The 17,277-nt window shown below is 31.4% G+C and overlaps 2 protein-coding genes across 3 annotated transcripts; one reads left to right on the plus strand and one right to left on the minus strand.

Moving 5' to 3' along the window:
* The first annotated feature begins 2,150 nt into the window (after positions 1-2,150).
* LOC130673510 (KH domain-containing, RNA-binding, signal transduction-associated protein 3-like) lies at positions 2,151-6,331 on the plus strand. 2 transcript variants are annotated; one of them, XM_057478533.1, is made up of 7 exons: positions 2,151-2,432; positions 3,396-3,583; positions 3,773-3,889; positions 4,625-4,771; positions 5,003-5,210; positions 5,285-5,654; positions 5,898-6,331. In XM_057478533.1, exons 1-7 carry the CDS (start codon positions 2,414-2,416, stop codon positions 5,965-5,967), a joined length of 1,119 nt encoding a protein of 372 aa, XP_057334516.1. In that variant the 5' UTR covers positions 2,151-2,413; the 3' UTR covers positions 5,968-6,331. The 2 variants fall into 2 exon arrangements, with proteins under 2 accessions (XP_057334516.1, XP_057334517.1); XM_057478534.1 differs by having other exon boundaries at positions 5,303-5,654.
* An 8,844-nt stretch (positions 6,332-15,175) lies between these two features.
* Positions 15,176-17,252, minus strand: LOC130672982 (ubiquitin thioesterase otubain-like). Its single transcript, XM_057477808.1, has 5 exons — positions 17,097-17,252; positions 16,943-16,992; positions 16,549-16,848; positions 15,551-15,751; positions 15,176-15,478 (listed from the first exon to the last, which is right to left on the minus strand). Exons 1-5 carry the CDS (start codon positions 17,131-17,133, stop codon positions 15,281-15,283), a joined length of 786 nt encoding a protein of 261 aa, XP_057333791.1. The 5' UTR covers positions 17,134-17,252; the 3' UTR covers positions 15,176-15,280.
* Positions 17,253-17,277: the final 25 nt, after the last annotated feature.

The raw sequence follows: 17,277 nt of genomic DNA on the forward strand, positions 1-17,277 counted from the left end.
CAGTTTTTAAAAAATGCATATAGAATTAAATATACACTGAGAAAAAATTTCTCTTCGGACAATTAAATCGGTTTTGTTAAATTCTGTTAAACCAAAATTTATTTGGAACAACTAAATTTTATTACGTCAACATAATCTATTTTGTCATTTTTAACAAATGATTTAATAGACTATTTGATTGACGTTGATATTTCTCTCTCTAAGACAATAAAATCATTTGGTAAAGTTAAGAAAATATTTATTTGATAGACAACTAAATTATTTAATAGTGCCAACAAACCCAAATATTAAAGCAAAGTTTCATTATATTAACTCTAATAAATATTACTTAGACACAAAAAAATATATTCATTTAGAATAAATATATATATATATTTGTTCGAAGTTAATAAATATATATTTGAACCTAATAAATATTTATCATCAGAAAATGCAGTTGTCACTATGCTAGCCAACAGCAACGGGTGTAGTTCGATGCTCGCCACTAGATCGCGCCCACCACTTGTAGTGTCCCTGGTAAGAAACTTATTTGAGAATTATTATATTCCGAATTTGAACCATTGACGGGACGAGTTTGCCGCCGTTAATCGACAGAAAAATATTACGTTATGACATTAATATTTAAAATTAATGTTTCCCTGAACAATCTTTATCATAGTACAACAAAAAAGTACTTGTCAAGAAAGTAAATTATTTTTCTAAATATGAATTTATTTTATTGTTTAAAAAAATACTCTGTCATTTTAAAATAATATTTAATTAGTAGCAACAACTCATTCTCTAAGGCTCATTAATATATTTCATAATGACTACTTTATAAACTCTACAGGTAATCAATTTGATTTTATGCTTGCTACTTAACGCATGATTATCTTTACTAAATATTGTATAGTTTCTAATAATTTGTTTTGTTGGTGGATTACAAAAGATTTAGTTAAAACAACCAAATATATATTTGGCAATGGGCAATCAAATCATTTTGTTGTCATAACTAAAATTTAGTTGTCAGAAGAAAATTTTTTTCTCAGTGTATTAAATTTTTATTTTTCACTTTGATAAATGAAATTATTATAAAACAATAATTCAAAGACATTTGATTGGCATTCCGTTGCTTTGTCAGTTAAATGTGAACACAATTAAAATAAGAAAACTAACGTATTGATTATATCAAATATGTTTTTCATATGCATATAAATATCTGATAAATTAAAAATGTTTATTTCAATTTAAATTATTTTATCAGTTTGAATATTTTTTGATTTATTTTAAAACGGTGGCTTTCATATTTTATTCAAAAAATAATCTTTGAGGTTCAAAAAGTACGTTACCTTTTATATATTTATTATTAATAGATACAGGATACCAATTACTAAATAATATATATAGAAAAATTTTGTATTGGAGCACGAACTCGATAATTAAGACAAATAAGGAATCATTTCGATAGAAGTATCACGGTAAGAACATACATCTACTTTGGTTTCTACTTATGAACAGTAATCACGTACGGCGCATTATTTACTTCCACAAAATTTTAACTGAGTGACAAGTTTTATACTCATCAACTTGTAATGTGGGCTTAATATTTTATTTTTTTATCTAAATAATAATAATCAAAAGTAATTTTTAAAAAATTCATTGGTAATTTTTTTATTATCAAGCGTTGCAATTAAAATGAACTATGGTCGACAATAAAAATTTCATACAGCGCATTTCTATTTAATGTATGTACTGCACAAAACCTACGGGAATAATTGTTTTGTAATATACACGAGAGCTTTGTCATTCATATTTCACGTGTACTAATGCAGAAGCAGAGCCCTTACACGACTACAAACATCAACACGGCGTTTAGTTTTGGTCTATTTAATATTCACCAATAATTTTGGGAACCAATACGAGGAAAGTTGTTGATAAAAGCTCGAGCGATCGATCAAGATTTATTCCTGTGGTGGAAATTATTATTGAGACTCTTCAATGACGGCTTATTTTTCTTAAACTATTTTTTATTAAACTCCATCTCTCGTCTCACTTTGCTCTTCAAGCTGGTCCATGATCCTCACTCAGTTTCTCCTTCTCTCGTGAGTTTCCAATGCTACAGGCAACTTCAGGTACGGGCTTTCAGTTTCTGTTTTCAGTCGTGCCAGAACTTCCGTCGGGGTGAGTTCTTGAAACTCCTCTTTTAAACAAACAATTATTAATTATTTTATTACCGCGCCAGAAATTTACAGCACAATAAATAAAACCGTGTCATTAAATTAAATCAATCAATCAATTATATAATAATAATAATAATAACTACCGATCAATTAAATTAGAGCTAATTAAATAATAATCAAGTTCGCGATTAATTATAATTTCGTAATGAATTATCATCAGCGATGCCAACGGATTTAGACATAAAATTATTCAAATGTCATACAATATCCAGGGTAAGTGCCTTGATATATATACATATTTGTTATATGCCACTTGTTAAGATGTAAAAGTAAAAAAGTTTTTACCTAAAAAATGAGTAAAAAAAACCAGCAAGTTCGAGTGATTTTTTTTATGTCCCTAAAGGCTTCTTTATTTTATTTTTTTTATTTTATCATGTCGTAACTTTCCAATGTCTTATGTCTTATAACATCTCTTTCTTCGACAAAGTTTCTTCTTAAACATAAGTTTAAGTTTTCGCATACTCTTGGCGATTTAATGTCATAATAAATGGTACCTTGTAAGTATGACAATAATGACAACATATTACCAGTTGTTTTTACTTTGTAAATAATTGTTAATTATTACTCGCTTCTATAAACTTTTCTTCAGTATTAATAAGGGTAATTAATAATCTTCTGCAGTGCGTCTGAGAATAATGTCTGTTATATATATACATACATGTATATATAATATTATTATACATCTTCTATATATATCATTATACTCGGATGCTTTCATGAGGTCATCTGTAATGTCATTAAATATAATATAGTTCGCTAATAATTAGGCGTTTGTGCATGTGCTGGTAGTAATTATTTAAAAATTCGTTTGAACTTTAATATATCACTTAAGATTTTACTTGATAGTTAAAGCTCTCGATATAATTTTTTTGGTTTTTTGAATTTTTTCATCATCGTTGTCGTCTTTATTTTGTTGGATGAAACATAAAATGTACACGCGACCTGAAAATTACAAAGCAATTTTAGTAGTTGTTGTGTGGTTGGAGAAGAAAATGTTGTGACGAAGTATAATAGAAAGCGTATTACAAAAGGACATTGTTGAAAAGGGTATTACTGAGAGTCCAATAAGTAAAAGGTGTGCAGGAAAGTGGTAGACTGTAAGATGCAGCTACTGATGTATCATAGTTATTCTCAAGAGCTTTTGTATATATCGTCATCACACGCGATCCTTTTCAGATTCCAGTTGTGGCGCCGGGAGAAATGCTGCCGGGGGTGCCAGCGGGTCTAGTGGTAGCGGAGGTGTCCGCGGTGGGACTGCGGGAGGAAATTGCGATGGGGTGGAGCGAAGAATGGTCGACATTACCAGAGATAAGCCAATCAAAGTTGCTGTCAGGGTACAGGTCCCTGTCAGGGATCACCCGAAGGTCAGGTGAAAAAAGATTTATCTAATACTTAAATATTTTCTCCTTTTGTCATCTTACTATTATTATTATTTTTTACTTTTTTTCCGACGTTTCAATTTAATTCACTGCATTTTCAATTAAAATTTAATTACTCTAATGGAATTTTATACGTCAGTTAATTTTTTTATAATTAACGTTTTATTTGTGCAGTTCAATTTCGTTGGTAAATTATTAGGGCCAAAGGGCAACTCATTGAAGCGTTTACAAGAAGAGTGCGGCTGTAAGATGGCTGTTTTAGGTCGCGGTTCAGTTAAAGACCGTCAAAAGGTGAATAAATATAACATTTATATAGCCCATATATCTTGAGAAGGAAAAAAATTTAGAAGTAGAAAAAAAAACATTTTTTCAGTTAAAATTCCACAATCAAAGCTGACGCTCATGTCAAGTGCCCTTGAAGTTGAATCATAAAAAAATTTACTTTTACATTTTTCCATTTTACAATTTTCTTTTTTCTTTTCTGTAACATATACAATATTTATATATTTTTTGTTTGGTATATTCATATAGTTTAAAGTGTCGCGCGACTTTCTTGCCACCGGTATCATAATAAATGTAGCTGAACGCACTTGTAGGTTTGCTCAGCGCAGTGTGCTACTGAGATTCGCTCGACGATGCGACTTTAATGACTTCTTTAATTAAAAGCTGTACGTCTCGTCGAGAGATATTCCAGAAGTAGAGGTCATGAAGTAGCCAAAGCATTAAGCATGTATCCGTAACATACATTCGCACACATATATATGAATTTATATATTATACATATATTCAAGTAACTTAAAGCTATACATGGCGTAGAAAACAAATATAGTGTTTAGCTCGAATAAACAACAACTCCAAATTCTCATTCGACAACACACAAGAGTATACGCAGCAGCTTTGCTCGTTGCTTTAATCTTCCTTATATCCCTAAGTAGTATTCCTTTAAACAATTTAAATATTTAATCATGTAATTAAGTACTGCTAATCGATTAATCCACTGGTGTGGGTTTGGGGTACACTCTGTAGGAGGAGGAGCTGCGAGCTAGTGGTGACCCGAAATTCTCCCACCTCAGCGAAGATCTTCATGTTGAAATTAGCGCATTTGCAACTCCAGCGGAGGCACATGCTCGGATTGCTTATGCTCTTGTTGAGGTTCGTCGTTTTCTTGTTCCTGTAAGTTTTCTTTAATAATTAAATATGCTTTTGCAATAACTATAACTAGGGTAAGAGCACCAATACCCAGCCCCTAACCAGAAGCCAGCCAGTCATATACTTTAACATTGGCTCAAAATATATATAGATATAATTTAACATGACGTGGCTGGCTACTGGTTTGGGGCTGGGTACTGGTGCTCTTACCCTATAAGTCATATAAATTTTTTTCACTAATAAATTTAAATGCAGGATTATAATGATGACATAAGACAAGAACAAATGTGGGAAATGCAGATGATGAGTACAGAAAATAATAATCAAGATTTACCATCAAGTCCCGATGATACTTTATCAGAGCCAGCAGCTTCTCCAGTTTCCAGTACAACTGGCAATGGCAATGGTACCAGTACCGATCACGAGTCTTCCTCTAAGCCTGGGGTAACGCAAACGGCGCAAGGTAAACAAATAGTAACAGCAGTAAGGTAACTCTGCAATGAATAACCCGTGAATTAGTAAACTATAAATTTACAGGCAATGGTATGTTGACAGGATGTCGTAAACGACCGCTAATTTCATCGGGCAATCGACCTGCCATGTCGCCAATTAAACGAACAGTAATGTCACTATTGGCACGAGCTCGTGCTGCTCAGCACAAAGAGCTACATCAGCAAGTAGGTATGGTTTCTAATCAAACGCCGGCAGCGATCCATCAAAGTCAGTTGAATTTGTTGGCTGCGCAGACTGCGCCAACGGTACATACGGTTACTCAGGTGCCGCAATTGCAGCTAATAGGATCATCAATTCCACAACATTCGGCTTCTCGACGGCCGCCGATTCTTCCAGCTCCTCTCCCACAGCATCAGATGCTGGCCCCTACGATACATGGACTAATACACACCCAGTGAGTATTTTTTACTGGAATTTAGTAAACTACAAATGGACTTAACGAGCACTCGTTTATTAGCCTAGTCTTTACTTCACTATTGTTCATAAAACAAATACCTTAGCATTGTGATGAGAATACATACATAAGATATATACATACATATATGTATAAACATGTACGTAGATCTCGTTGCTAATATAAAGAGAAGTATGAATAGTCATGTTATTTACACTCTGGCACGTGTACTTGTGCTTTCAGAAGAGTCGCCGGTGGCCCTGTACTCCCACTTGTACGGGAGGATCTCATTGCAGGAGTTAATCTCGTTTAATCTCTCTGACAACTAGCCGCTTCGTACAAAGTGATAAGAGAAGACTTAATACAGTGACGACTACCAGTTTAATAAATTTTATTTTCTATGTTCAGTGAAAATTATGCCAATTATTCGTTTTCCTTTATTTGTTCTAATCTGAAGATTTATCGAACAGGGTTGAACAGTGTTATTAATTTTTTTTTTTTACTTTTTCGCTGGTGAACCCTGGGACCAACTGTCTAGTCATCTTATAGTATTATGGTTAACATTTATATAGAGCTTAATATATTTTAATATTCCAGCAAAATTCTAATTAATTAATTTGGCTGTTAATAAAAAAATTCATTTTGTGAACCATTTTCTTAAATATTTAATGTATAATTAATGAAAATAATAATTTGACATGAAATAAATTAATTTGTTCCAAAATATTTGAAAATTTTTAAAAACTTGTTGATTATTTTAATTTAATAAATAAATAAATAGAATTTAATAAAATAAAAAAAATGCAAGTAAATTTTTTTCTTTTTAAATTGACAGTTGAATTTTTTTTTTTTTCAATGTGTTTACGGAATAAAAATACATTTACATACAACATTTTTAAGTAAATGAATTTTTAAGTAAGAGTCTGGTGATGGTCTAGATTTGCCTGAAAAATTTTAGACACTTTTCAGTTTAATTTGATCAAATATTACCACTACTAAATGTAGACGAGTATTTATTTAATTATATTGGAAGTGATAGAAAATTTTTGTTAGTATAATATCAAGTACATTAAATAAAAAAAAAGTAAGTTGCTTAAACCAAGAGAAAAATTTAATTTATTCCGTACAGGATAGGAATCATTGAATAAGAAATGAAATATTGTAATAATAAAATTGTACGTACTAAAATTACTTCTCATTAAGAAATGTAATTTAGGAGTAAAATTATTCCACGAGTTGTGGAAGCACTACTATATGATTGTCTTTGCTATCACAATTGAGCACAAAATTATGGTAAGCATAAAATTTTCAACATTTTTATCGTTAAGCTTTCGCAATCGCATTTATACGTGTTAAATTAATCAAGCTGCATGTCCTGTGGCATAATGGGCAAGGATCGCATATTTTTTCAATATAATTAAATTTAAATGGACTCGAAAGACTACCGAAAGTGTCTTTAAGATGAATCATCCTCTGATTGATCTGATGTTATTCTTCCAGTAAGATGACAAGCTGGATGTTTCATCTGAGACCTGCTTAATGACTTCCATTTCAGCTTCTCCCGGTATCTCTACTATTTCTCCAGCTTCCGGGCTTGGATGAGGACTGTGGTGGCTCGAGCCATTTATATGGAGTCGTGGAACCGCCATAATCATATGATAACCAGCATACGGGATTCTTATATCCTACAGAACGATCTAGACAATCTCTGCGACTGGTGTCAGAAAAACAAACTTGACTTTAATATAAAAAAATTCGCAGTCATGTCTAAACAATAATCTAAACTCTTTCATAGTAAATATTGCGGCCTCTTATCACTGTCCTAATCTCTTGGTATTTATGCTAGAGTCATGTTCTTCCATATCTAAATCAAGAGCTTTGCATAACGCTATACATTCTCAAGCTTCGGAAAATTGTTGTGACCAGATCTGCGGTCATAGTTCCAGAGAGAAAGATTATACTGTCGATGGAAACGTGATTGAGAGGCAACCTTACGGATTATTGCGACAGATTTACTTTTCAGAAAGCACTTTCACGATTCGGCTGTATCCAAACAAGAAATAGAATTGATGGATAAGGTAATTAAAGAATACTGAATTGGGATTGTAATTAGAAGAGTATAAAACGGGAATTTTTAATTTAGAGGACAAGTTTATTTACTGGAGTAATAAACGTATATCGTACTACAATTTTCTTATGTTGACTAACAAAGAATTGGAAAAATTTATTAGAGTCGAAAATTTTACTAATGTTCTTTTTGAAGTACTTAGCCACAACTTCACAACACTTAACTTTTCTTTTAGAGTACAGGCACGTCTCAAACAAGCTCAAAAAAGAGTTAAACTTTTGAACCGGTGCGAAAAAATACGTTTTTCTACTACTAACTGCCTTTATCAATTGCCATGTGAAATTATTTTAGAAGTTATAGAATATTTAGACGTTTATTTTATTCATTAGACTTAATATTATTTTTATTATTCATTTTAAGATGGTTTATGAGATGTAACAAATAAAAACTTTTAAACGATAACTATATTTGTAAAAAAACATTTCTTTTTTTTCTTTTAATTTTATGAATCAATTTCTGTAATTAAGGCCGACAAAGTTTTAACCTCAAGAAAATTTGGAAATTTTTGTCTAGACTTGCCTGAAAAATTTTAGTCACTTTTCAGATGTAATTCGATTATTAATTACTAATAACGCTGATGTTCTCTAACGATGTTAGAAAAAATTACAATTCATTTTCATAAAAATTTTTTTTAAATACTGGCGCTGAAAACAAATATGCTTGGACCAGTGCGCATCTAGATCTAAAAAAAAAATAATTTCAATAGAAAGTACCTAGTAGGGTTTCTATTTTCCATGGAGTAACGGCTGGATCGGTTATCCCTACGGAGGGCACAGGTACTTATCCCCTCCATAGTTTTCCCGATATCTGATATATGGCGAGGGTGTAGGTACCTCTACCGTCCATAGCCTAAAAATCTATCGTTAGTTATAAGGGTTATAAGTAAGCATTCCCAGACACGTGGCCCAATCGGGACGATAGCCAATAAGGAAAAAAAAAACTAAGCATTCATAGAATCAGGTCAAGGGTGTCGGCAGTACTAACTGAATTTCCGGATCATAAATTTCCAATAACGTTTTAAATATTTATGGAACTCGAATGTTAAAAATCTCCCGAGGAAGTTCGTCTTATGCATATTTTTGGAAGCTGAAAAAATCGCTGTAGTGATAATCAACTAATCAATTAATAAAAATCTAAAGTTCGTAAAATATATTTGAAGTGTAAACTATCAGCAATGGCTTCTGTAGAGGAAGTCAAAATAAGTAAGGAATTAAAAAGTGCAGTGACATCAGGTGATTTAACGGCAATAAAAAGAGTTTTTGAAAATGGTGCAGACTTGAATGCCCGCATAGATTCTTCGACATCATTGAGAAATTATACGGCATTACATCTCGCGTGCTTAGAAAATGATCGAGACTTGACAAGATTATTGGTCATTGAGTACGATGCTAATGTTCATGCTGTCGCCGATGATACCCAACCGATTGCTTTGGCGGCTCTTCTTGGACACGTGTATATCGTTCGTATACTCTTGGATAACGGTGCAAATCCTGATGCTACAATCAGTAAATCTATTTCTGCAAAATATATGAAAGATGTGACGTGGTGTAGCGACTTTGGAGACAAAATGACTTTATTGACTTACGCACTTCTCAACAATAAAAATGAGTTGGCTGAACTTTTATTAAAATACGATGTCAATGTGAAAGTTAAAAGCCTTACTAATAAAACCTTGTTAATGTATGCTGTCAAGTATTATTTAAATGGTGAAAAACTAATTAATTCAATTAGAGATAAATTAAGTCCTGAAGAAATCAACGCTCGGGATGATGGAGATTTTTCGGTGGCGCATTATCTAATGTATGAATTACTGGATGTTATGGATCAATATTATGTTCCATCAGATTATTTTATTTATGACTTTAAGAAAGTGCTGGAGTCATTAGTTTCGAGAGGACTCGATTTAGACGCAACGATGAACAATAATCCAAACTCTGTCATAGTAAATTTTATGGCCTATCATCAATGTCCTCATTTCTTGATATTTGTGCTGGATTCATGTTCGTCCATATCTAAATCAAGAGCTTTGCAAAACGCTATACATCCTCAAGCTCCGAAAAATTGTTGTTCAAGAGAACATCCATTATACTATCGACGGAAACGTGATAAAGAGACAACCATAAGTATTATTGCGACAGATTTACTTTTCAGACAGCATTTTCACGATCTGACTGTACCCAAACAAGAAATAGAATTGTTGTATAAAGTAATTAAAGAAAATACTGAATTGAGATTGTATTTAGAAAAGTATACACCGGATTTTTTAGATTTAAATAACGATTTTATTTACTTGAGTAATAAACGTATTTCGTTCTACAATTTTTTTATGTTGACTAACAAAGAGTTGGAAAAGCTTGTTAGAGTCGAAAATTTTACTAACGTTCTTTCTAACGGACTGCTTAGCCACACGTTCCCAGGAATTTTTTTCACTGATAAAATAAAGACGCGTATCAGACAAGCTCAAAAAAGAGTTAAGCTTTTGAACCGGTGCAAAAAAATACATTTTTCTACTAGTAACTGTCTTTCTCAATTGTCATATGAAATCATTTTAGAAGTTATAGAATATTTAGACGTCAAAGAATTGGAACTTTTTATACTTGCCTTCCAAAGCTATAAATTATGATTGTTTATTTTATTCATTAGACTTAATATTATTTTTATTATTTGTTTTAACGATTTTGTATAAGTTTTTATAAGATGTAATAAATAAAACCTTTTGAACGATAACTACTTGTAAAATAACATGGATTTTTTTTTTTAATTTTATGAATCAATTTCTGTAATTAGGGTCGATAAAGTTTCAACATCAAGCTCTCCCAGCTCGAAAATAGCAAGAAATTTTGGAGTTGGATCACAGGGTCAACCGCTTTTAATATTTTTTAAAATTATACTTCATCCCATTAGTACTAAATTTAATAATCAGTATAAATGCATGCAACTTATCGCAAAAAAACGGATTTATTTTAAAAATTGATAACATTAAGCAGTAGTAATAAATCATTATTATTATTAATATCAATATTATTATCAGGGATACAGGATGTCATAGTGACCAGGTCGATATAATAAGTGAACTGATGACGTTGAACCTTCTGGAAAATCATGGGCTACAACTTCTGTTCCTGCACCACGATTCATATACACTTATCCAAAAAATTAAAGGAACAAGAAAATTTTATAAATTTTTTAGTGATTCTTGGAAGGCTGTATTTTCGTGAAAAATGATCGTACCGAAAAAACAAAAAAAGCAAATTGAAGCTTGAAATCTCTAGTTTGAAGATCTTCCAGCAAAATAATTTTTTGAGCCACGGTTTTTGCGGAATCATAAGAAAAATGTCGAGACAAAATTTTTCCAAATTTTTTAGTTTTGTTTTTTAGGTTTACGGGGCCAGGAAAATTTTTTTCGAAAAAAAAAAAAAAATTTTCAAAAAAACGATAAAAAAACAAGAATTTTTTTACTTTTTTTTTACGTTTTACTCGGGGTTTTTTTTCTTTTTCGTTTTTTTGGAAATTTTTTTTTTTTCTCTTTACCTCACATTTACTGAATAACTAACGTAAAAATGAAAGAAAATCACAAAAAAATTAATTTTTTCATTTTGATAACGATTACACAATTTAAGGAACAAAACTTGTTCCTTTAATTGTTTTGCAAAACTTTGAGCAATCGGATCGGACAAACGGTTCAATGGATTAATCTGATAATTTTCAGGGTCTTTGGGGGTACATTAAGCTGTAAAATTACCTGGCAACATTGACCTTTCCATCAATATTTGCAAAGTAGCGATGAGTTGACTAAAAAACCAGAAAATGGCCATTTTTGTGGGTTTTTTAAATTGATGTTAAAGAAAAAAAAATTTTTTTTTTTTTAAAATCGAAAATGGAGCTTGTAGGGAATTAATTTAAGTTTCTCAAACTGTCATTTAAATTATTGTACGACCATCAGTTGCTGAGATATCGATAATCAAAGACAAAAGGATCCTTTTTCATTTGAAGGCTGATATCTCAGCAGCAAATCGTCATACAGAGAAACGAAAAAAATCAAATTGTAGCTGAATAAATTTTCTAAACGAGTCATGAATTGGTTTTTTCGAAAAAAATTTTCCCGGCCCCGTAGACCTAAAAAACAAAACTAAAAGATTTGGAAAAATTTTGTCTCGACCTTTTTTTTATGATTCCGCAAAAACCGTGGCTCAAAAAATTATTTTGCTGGAAGATCTTCAAACTAAAAATTTCAAGCTTCAATTTGCTTTTTTTATTTTTTCGGTTCGATCATTTTTCACGAAAATACAGCCTTCCAAAAATCACTAAAATTTTCTTGTTCCTTTAATTTTTTGGATAAGTGTATTTTACTCTGACTCCGGTGTTTAATGCCGTACTCATCGCTATTATATGAATATGATCAGACTCATTGTACATTGGTTCCACTTCCTTAATTAAAAAATAAAAAATAACCACATTACAACGACTAGTAAATAAAAAATAAAAATGATAAATTACCTGATGACAAAATTCAGTAACTGTTCGGCCACTTTCAAGAATGAATTTTCAGGTAAGAGTCTAATAATGGTCTAGATTTGCCTGAAAAATTTGAGTCACTATTCAGATGTAATTCGATTACAAATTACTCACAACGCTGATGTTCTCTAACGATGTTAGAAAAAATTGAAGTTCATTTTCATAAAATTTTTTTTTAAATATTGGCGCTGAAAACAAATATGCTTGGACCAGTGCGCATCTAAATCTAAAAAAAAATAACTTCTATAGAAAGTACCTAGAGTTTCTATTTCCATGGAGTAACGGCTGGATCGGTTATCCCTATGGAGAGCAGAGGTACTTATCCCCTCCATAGTTTTCCCGATACCTGATGTATGGCGAGGGTGTGTGTACCTCTACCGTCCATAGCGTAAAAATCTATCGTTAGTTATAAGTAAGCATTTCCAGACACGTGGCCCAATCGGGACGATAGCCAATAAGGAAAAAAATTAACTAAGCATTCATAGAATCAGGTCAAGGGTCGGCAGTACTAACTAAATTTCCGGATTATAAATTTCCAATTACGTTTTAAATATTTATGGAACTCGAATTTTAAAATTGTTTCGAGGAAGTTCGTCGTATGCATATTTTTGGAAGCTGAAAAAAATCGCTGTAGTGATAATCAACTAATAAATTAATAAAAATCTAAAGTTCGTAAAATATTTCTGAAGTGTTAACTATCAGCAATGGCGTCTGTAGAAGAAGTCAAAATGAGTAAGGAATTAAAAAGTGCAGTGATATTAGGTGATTTAACGGTAATAAAAAGATTTTTTGAAAATGGTGCAGACTTGAATGCCCGCATAGGTTCTTCAACGCCAATTTATCTGGCTATAAAAGCTAAAAAATTTGATGCTGTCCAATTATTGTTAAGTTTAGGAGCACAAGTTAATGATCCCGTTGAATTAACTGGATCATTGCGAAATTATACGGCATTACATCTCGTGTGCTTAGAAAATGATCGAGACTTGACAAGATTATTGGTCATTGAGTACGATGCTAATGTTCATGCTGTCGCCGATGATACCCAACCGATTGCTTTGGCGGCTCTTCTTGGACACGTGCATATCGTTCGTATACTCTTGGATAATGGTGCAAATCCTGATGCTACAATCAGTAAATCTATTTTTACGAAATATGTGAAAGATGTGATGTGGTGTAGCGATTTTGGAGATAAAATGACTTTATTAGCTTACGCACTTCTCAACAAAAAAAAAAAGTTGGCTGAACTTTTATTAAAATACGATGTCAATGTGAGAGTTAAAAGCCTTACTAATAAAACCTTGTTGATGTATGCTGTCAAATTTTATTTTAATGGTAAAAAAATAATTAATTCGATTAGAGATAAATTAAGTCCTGAAGAAATCAACGCTCGGGATGATAGAGATTTTTCAGTGGCGCATCATCTACTGTGTGAATTACTGGATATTAAAGATCGACTTTTTATTGCATTAGATAATTATATTTATGACATGAATAATGTGCTGGAGTCATTAGTTTCAAGAGGACTCGATTTAGACGCAACGATAAACAATAATCCAAACTCTTTCATTGTAAATTTTGTGGCCTCTCATCATTGTCCTTATTTCTTGATATTTATGCTAGATTCATGTTCTTCCATATCTAAATCAAGAGCTTTACATAACGCTATATATTCTCAAGTTTCGGAAAATTGTTGCTCCAGAGGGGATCCATTATACCATCGACGGAAACGTGATAAAGAGACAACCATAAGAATTATTGCGACAAATTTACTTTTCAGACAGCATTTTCACGATCCGACTGTACCCAAACAAGAACTAGAATTGCTGGATAAAGTAATGAAAAAAAATACTAAATTGAGATTGAATTTAGAAGAGTATAAAACGAATATTTCAGATTTAAATTACGATTTTATTTACTGGAGTAATACACGTATGTCGTTCTACGATTTTTTTATGTTGACTAACAAAGAGTTGGAAAAACTTGTTAAAGTCGAAAGTTTCATTAACGCTCTTTCTACAAAAAAGCTTAGCCGCTCGTACCCAGGAATTTTTTTCACCGATAAAATAAATACGCGTATCAGACAAGCTCAAAAAAGAGTTAAACTTTTGAACCAGTGCAAAAAAATGCATTTTTCTACTACTAGCTGTTTTTCTCAAGTGCCACATGAAATCATTTTAGAAGTTGTAGAATATTTAGACGTCAAAGAATTGGAATTTTTTATACTTGCCTTCCAAAGCTATAAATTATAATTGTTATAATTTGTGTATATTGTTATAATTGTTATAATTTGTGTATATTGTTATAATTGTGTATATTTTATTCATTAGACTTATTGTTATTTTTATTATTTATTTTAAGATGGTTTATGAGATGTAATAAATAAAACCTTTTAAACGATAACTATTTGTAAAAAAAACATGCAGGGTAGAAGTACCGTTTTTGGTCAGTTTTGGCCACAGAAATTTTGAATCAAATAATTTGCAAAATACGGAACAACATAATTTTTTTTTTTTAAATGTGTTTGAAGATATTTTTATCACACTATTGCATAAAAGTATTTTTTAAAATAAAGTATTAAATGTCCAAAAATCGAGCAGTGGCCACAAATGGTACTTCTACCCTATTTTTTTTTTTTTTTTTTTTAATTTTATGAATCAATTTCTGTTATAGTTAGCCTGGTTTTTTATTTATTCCGTCATTATTGGATGCCTTTTTTACATGAACTTTTCAAATGTAATTAGAGCCGACAAAGTTGTAACCTCAAGCTCTTCGAGCTCAAAAACAGCAAGAAATTTTGGAGTTGGCCCACAGGGTCAAGCGTTTTTAATATTTGTTAAAATTATACTTCATCCTATTAGTACTAAATTTAATAATCAGTATCAATGCATGTAACTTATCGCAAAAAACGGTTTTATTTTAAAAATTGATTACATTAAGCAGTAGTAATAAATCATTATTATTATTATTAATATCAATATTATTATCAGGGATACAGAATGTCATAGTGACCAGGTCGATATAATAAGTGAACTGACGGCGTTGAACCTTCTGGAAAATCATGGGCTACAACTTCTGTCCCTGCACCACGATCCATATATTTTACTCTGACTCCGGTGTTTAATGCCGTGCTCATCGCTATTATATGAATATGATCAGATTCTTTGTACATTGGTTCCACTTCCTTAATTAAAAAATAAAAAATAATTATTTTACAACAACAACTAGTAATTAAAAAATAAAAATGATAAATTACCTGATGACAAAATTCAGTAACTGTTCGGCCACCTTCGATAAAATTTTGATAAAAGTCTGCCTCTTTTTGCAACTGACCAGAAGTTATTAATCTAAGATATACAACAATGTAATCAGAGTATCCTTGTTCATTAAAAAATTTATGTAACTCTGCATGACTGGTTTCAGAATCACCACCAACTTTATCAATAACTTCCATAAACTGAAATAAATATTTAACTCATTAATTATTTGATTAACCACCAGCTTTTTCTAAATTAACCATGCGTGTGTACACTTTATTTTTCCAGGCACGGTATGCGCACTAGGTCTTTCAGGGAACAGTCAAGTTTTCAAAGTTTCTAGACTATCTTAAAAAAATTTTAAATTCTTTCTTGAAGTGTCTAATACATCCATCAATATTTGCAAAGTAGCGATGAGTTGACTAAAAAACCAGAAAATGGCCATTTTTTGTGGGTTTTTTAAATTAATGTTAAGGAAAAAAAAAATTTTTTTTTTTTTTAAATCGAAAATGGATCTTGTAGGGAATTTATTCAAGTTTCTCAAAATGTCATTTAAATTATTGTACGACCATTAGTTGCTGAGATATCGATAATCAAAGACAAAAGGATCCTTTTTCATTTGAAGGCTGATATCTCAGCAGCAAATCGTCGTACAGAGAAACAAAAAAACGAAAATTGTAGCTTTTAATAAACTTTCTAAACGAGCCATGAATTGGTTTTTTTGAAAAAAATTTTCCCGGCCCCGTAGACCTAAAAAACAAAACTAAAAAATTTGGAAAAATTTTGTCTCGACTAATACATGGACCAGAAGTTGCAAAAAATTCAAGAAAAATAAAATAAACAGATTTTTTTTTAAATTGACTGTTCCTCCAAACATGGTGGCCACATTTCTGTAAAATCTGTACATGTCAGGGAATTTAAGTTTCAAAAATCTGTGGTCAGCATGTCCAAAGACCCAGTATACACACGCATGGTTAATAATAACTTGTGGACTTACTGTATCATGAAAGTCCTCGACAGTAAATTTAGGAAATCCTAAAGCAACTAAATTGTCTTTACTTTTAAGGGCAAGCTCCCTGAACTTTTCATACTCATCTTTATTATTGATCAGTCTTTCGAGGTAAGCATAACTGAATGCCCGAAAAAAACAGTTGCCATCAGGCCTGGTACGTCGTATAAATGAATATTTTTCTCCCAAGACTCTAGCTTTTGACAAATAAACTTGATCTTCTTCATACTCACGTTCAAGACCCTTTAGTGTTTCTTTTTCTCCAATCAGCGGTATTGATTCAGATATCTACGAGCATCAGAAAAAAATAAATAAATTATTCAACACCACAGCTTGATTTTTTTTATATAAAATATATAAATTTAAAATAAATGACAGTAACCTCTTTCTCTATACTCCGTTGCTGTTGAAGGATAAGTTCATCTTGATTAACTGTAAATAAATTATCACGTTAATTTAATAAATCAAAACAATAATTAATAACAATAATAACAGCAAAAATAAAACTAAATTAACTAACTAATTTATTTAATTACCCGTGTGTTCAGTTGGTGCAGGTGTCGCGTCTTCCATGATTCAGAGTACTCTTTTTATATGCTTATATTTATTCATATCATAAATTTTCAGTGTCACTGTTTGATCCTCTCGAATCTAAGGGCCGTATTTTGGTGGTGTTGCGGGTCGCGGCCACTAGTCCTCTGGATAAAAAAAATCATC

Source organism: Microplitis mediator, chromosome 8 (assembly GCF_029852145.1).
Source record: "Microplitis mediator isolate UGA2020A chromosome 8, iyMicMedi2.1, whole genome shotgun sequence".
NCBI lineage: Eukaryota > Metazoa > Arthropoda > Insecta > Hymenoptera > Braconidae > Microplitis > Microplitis mediator.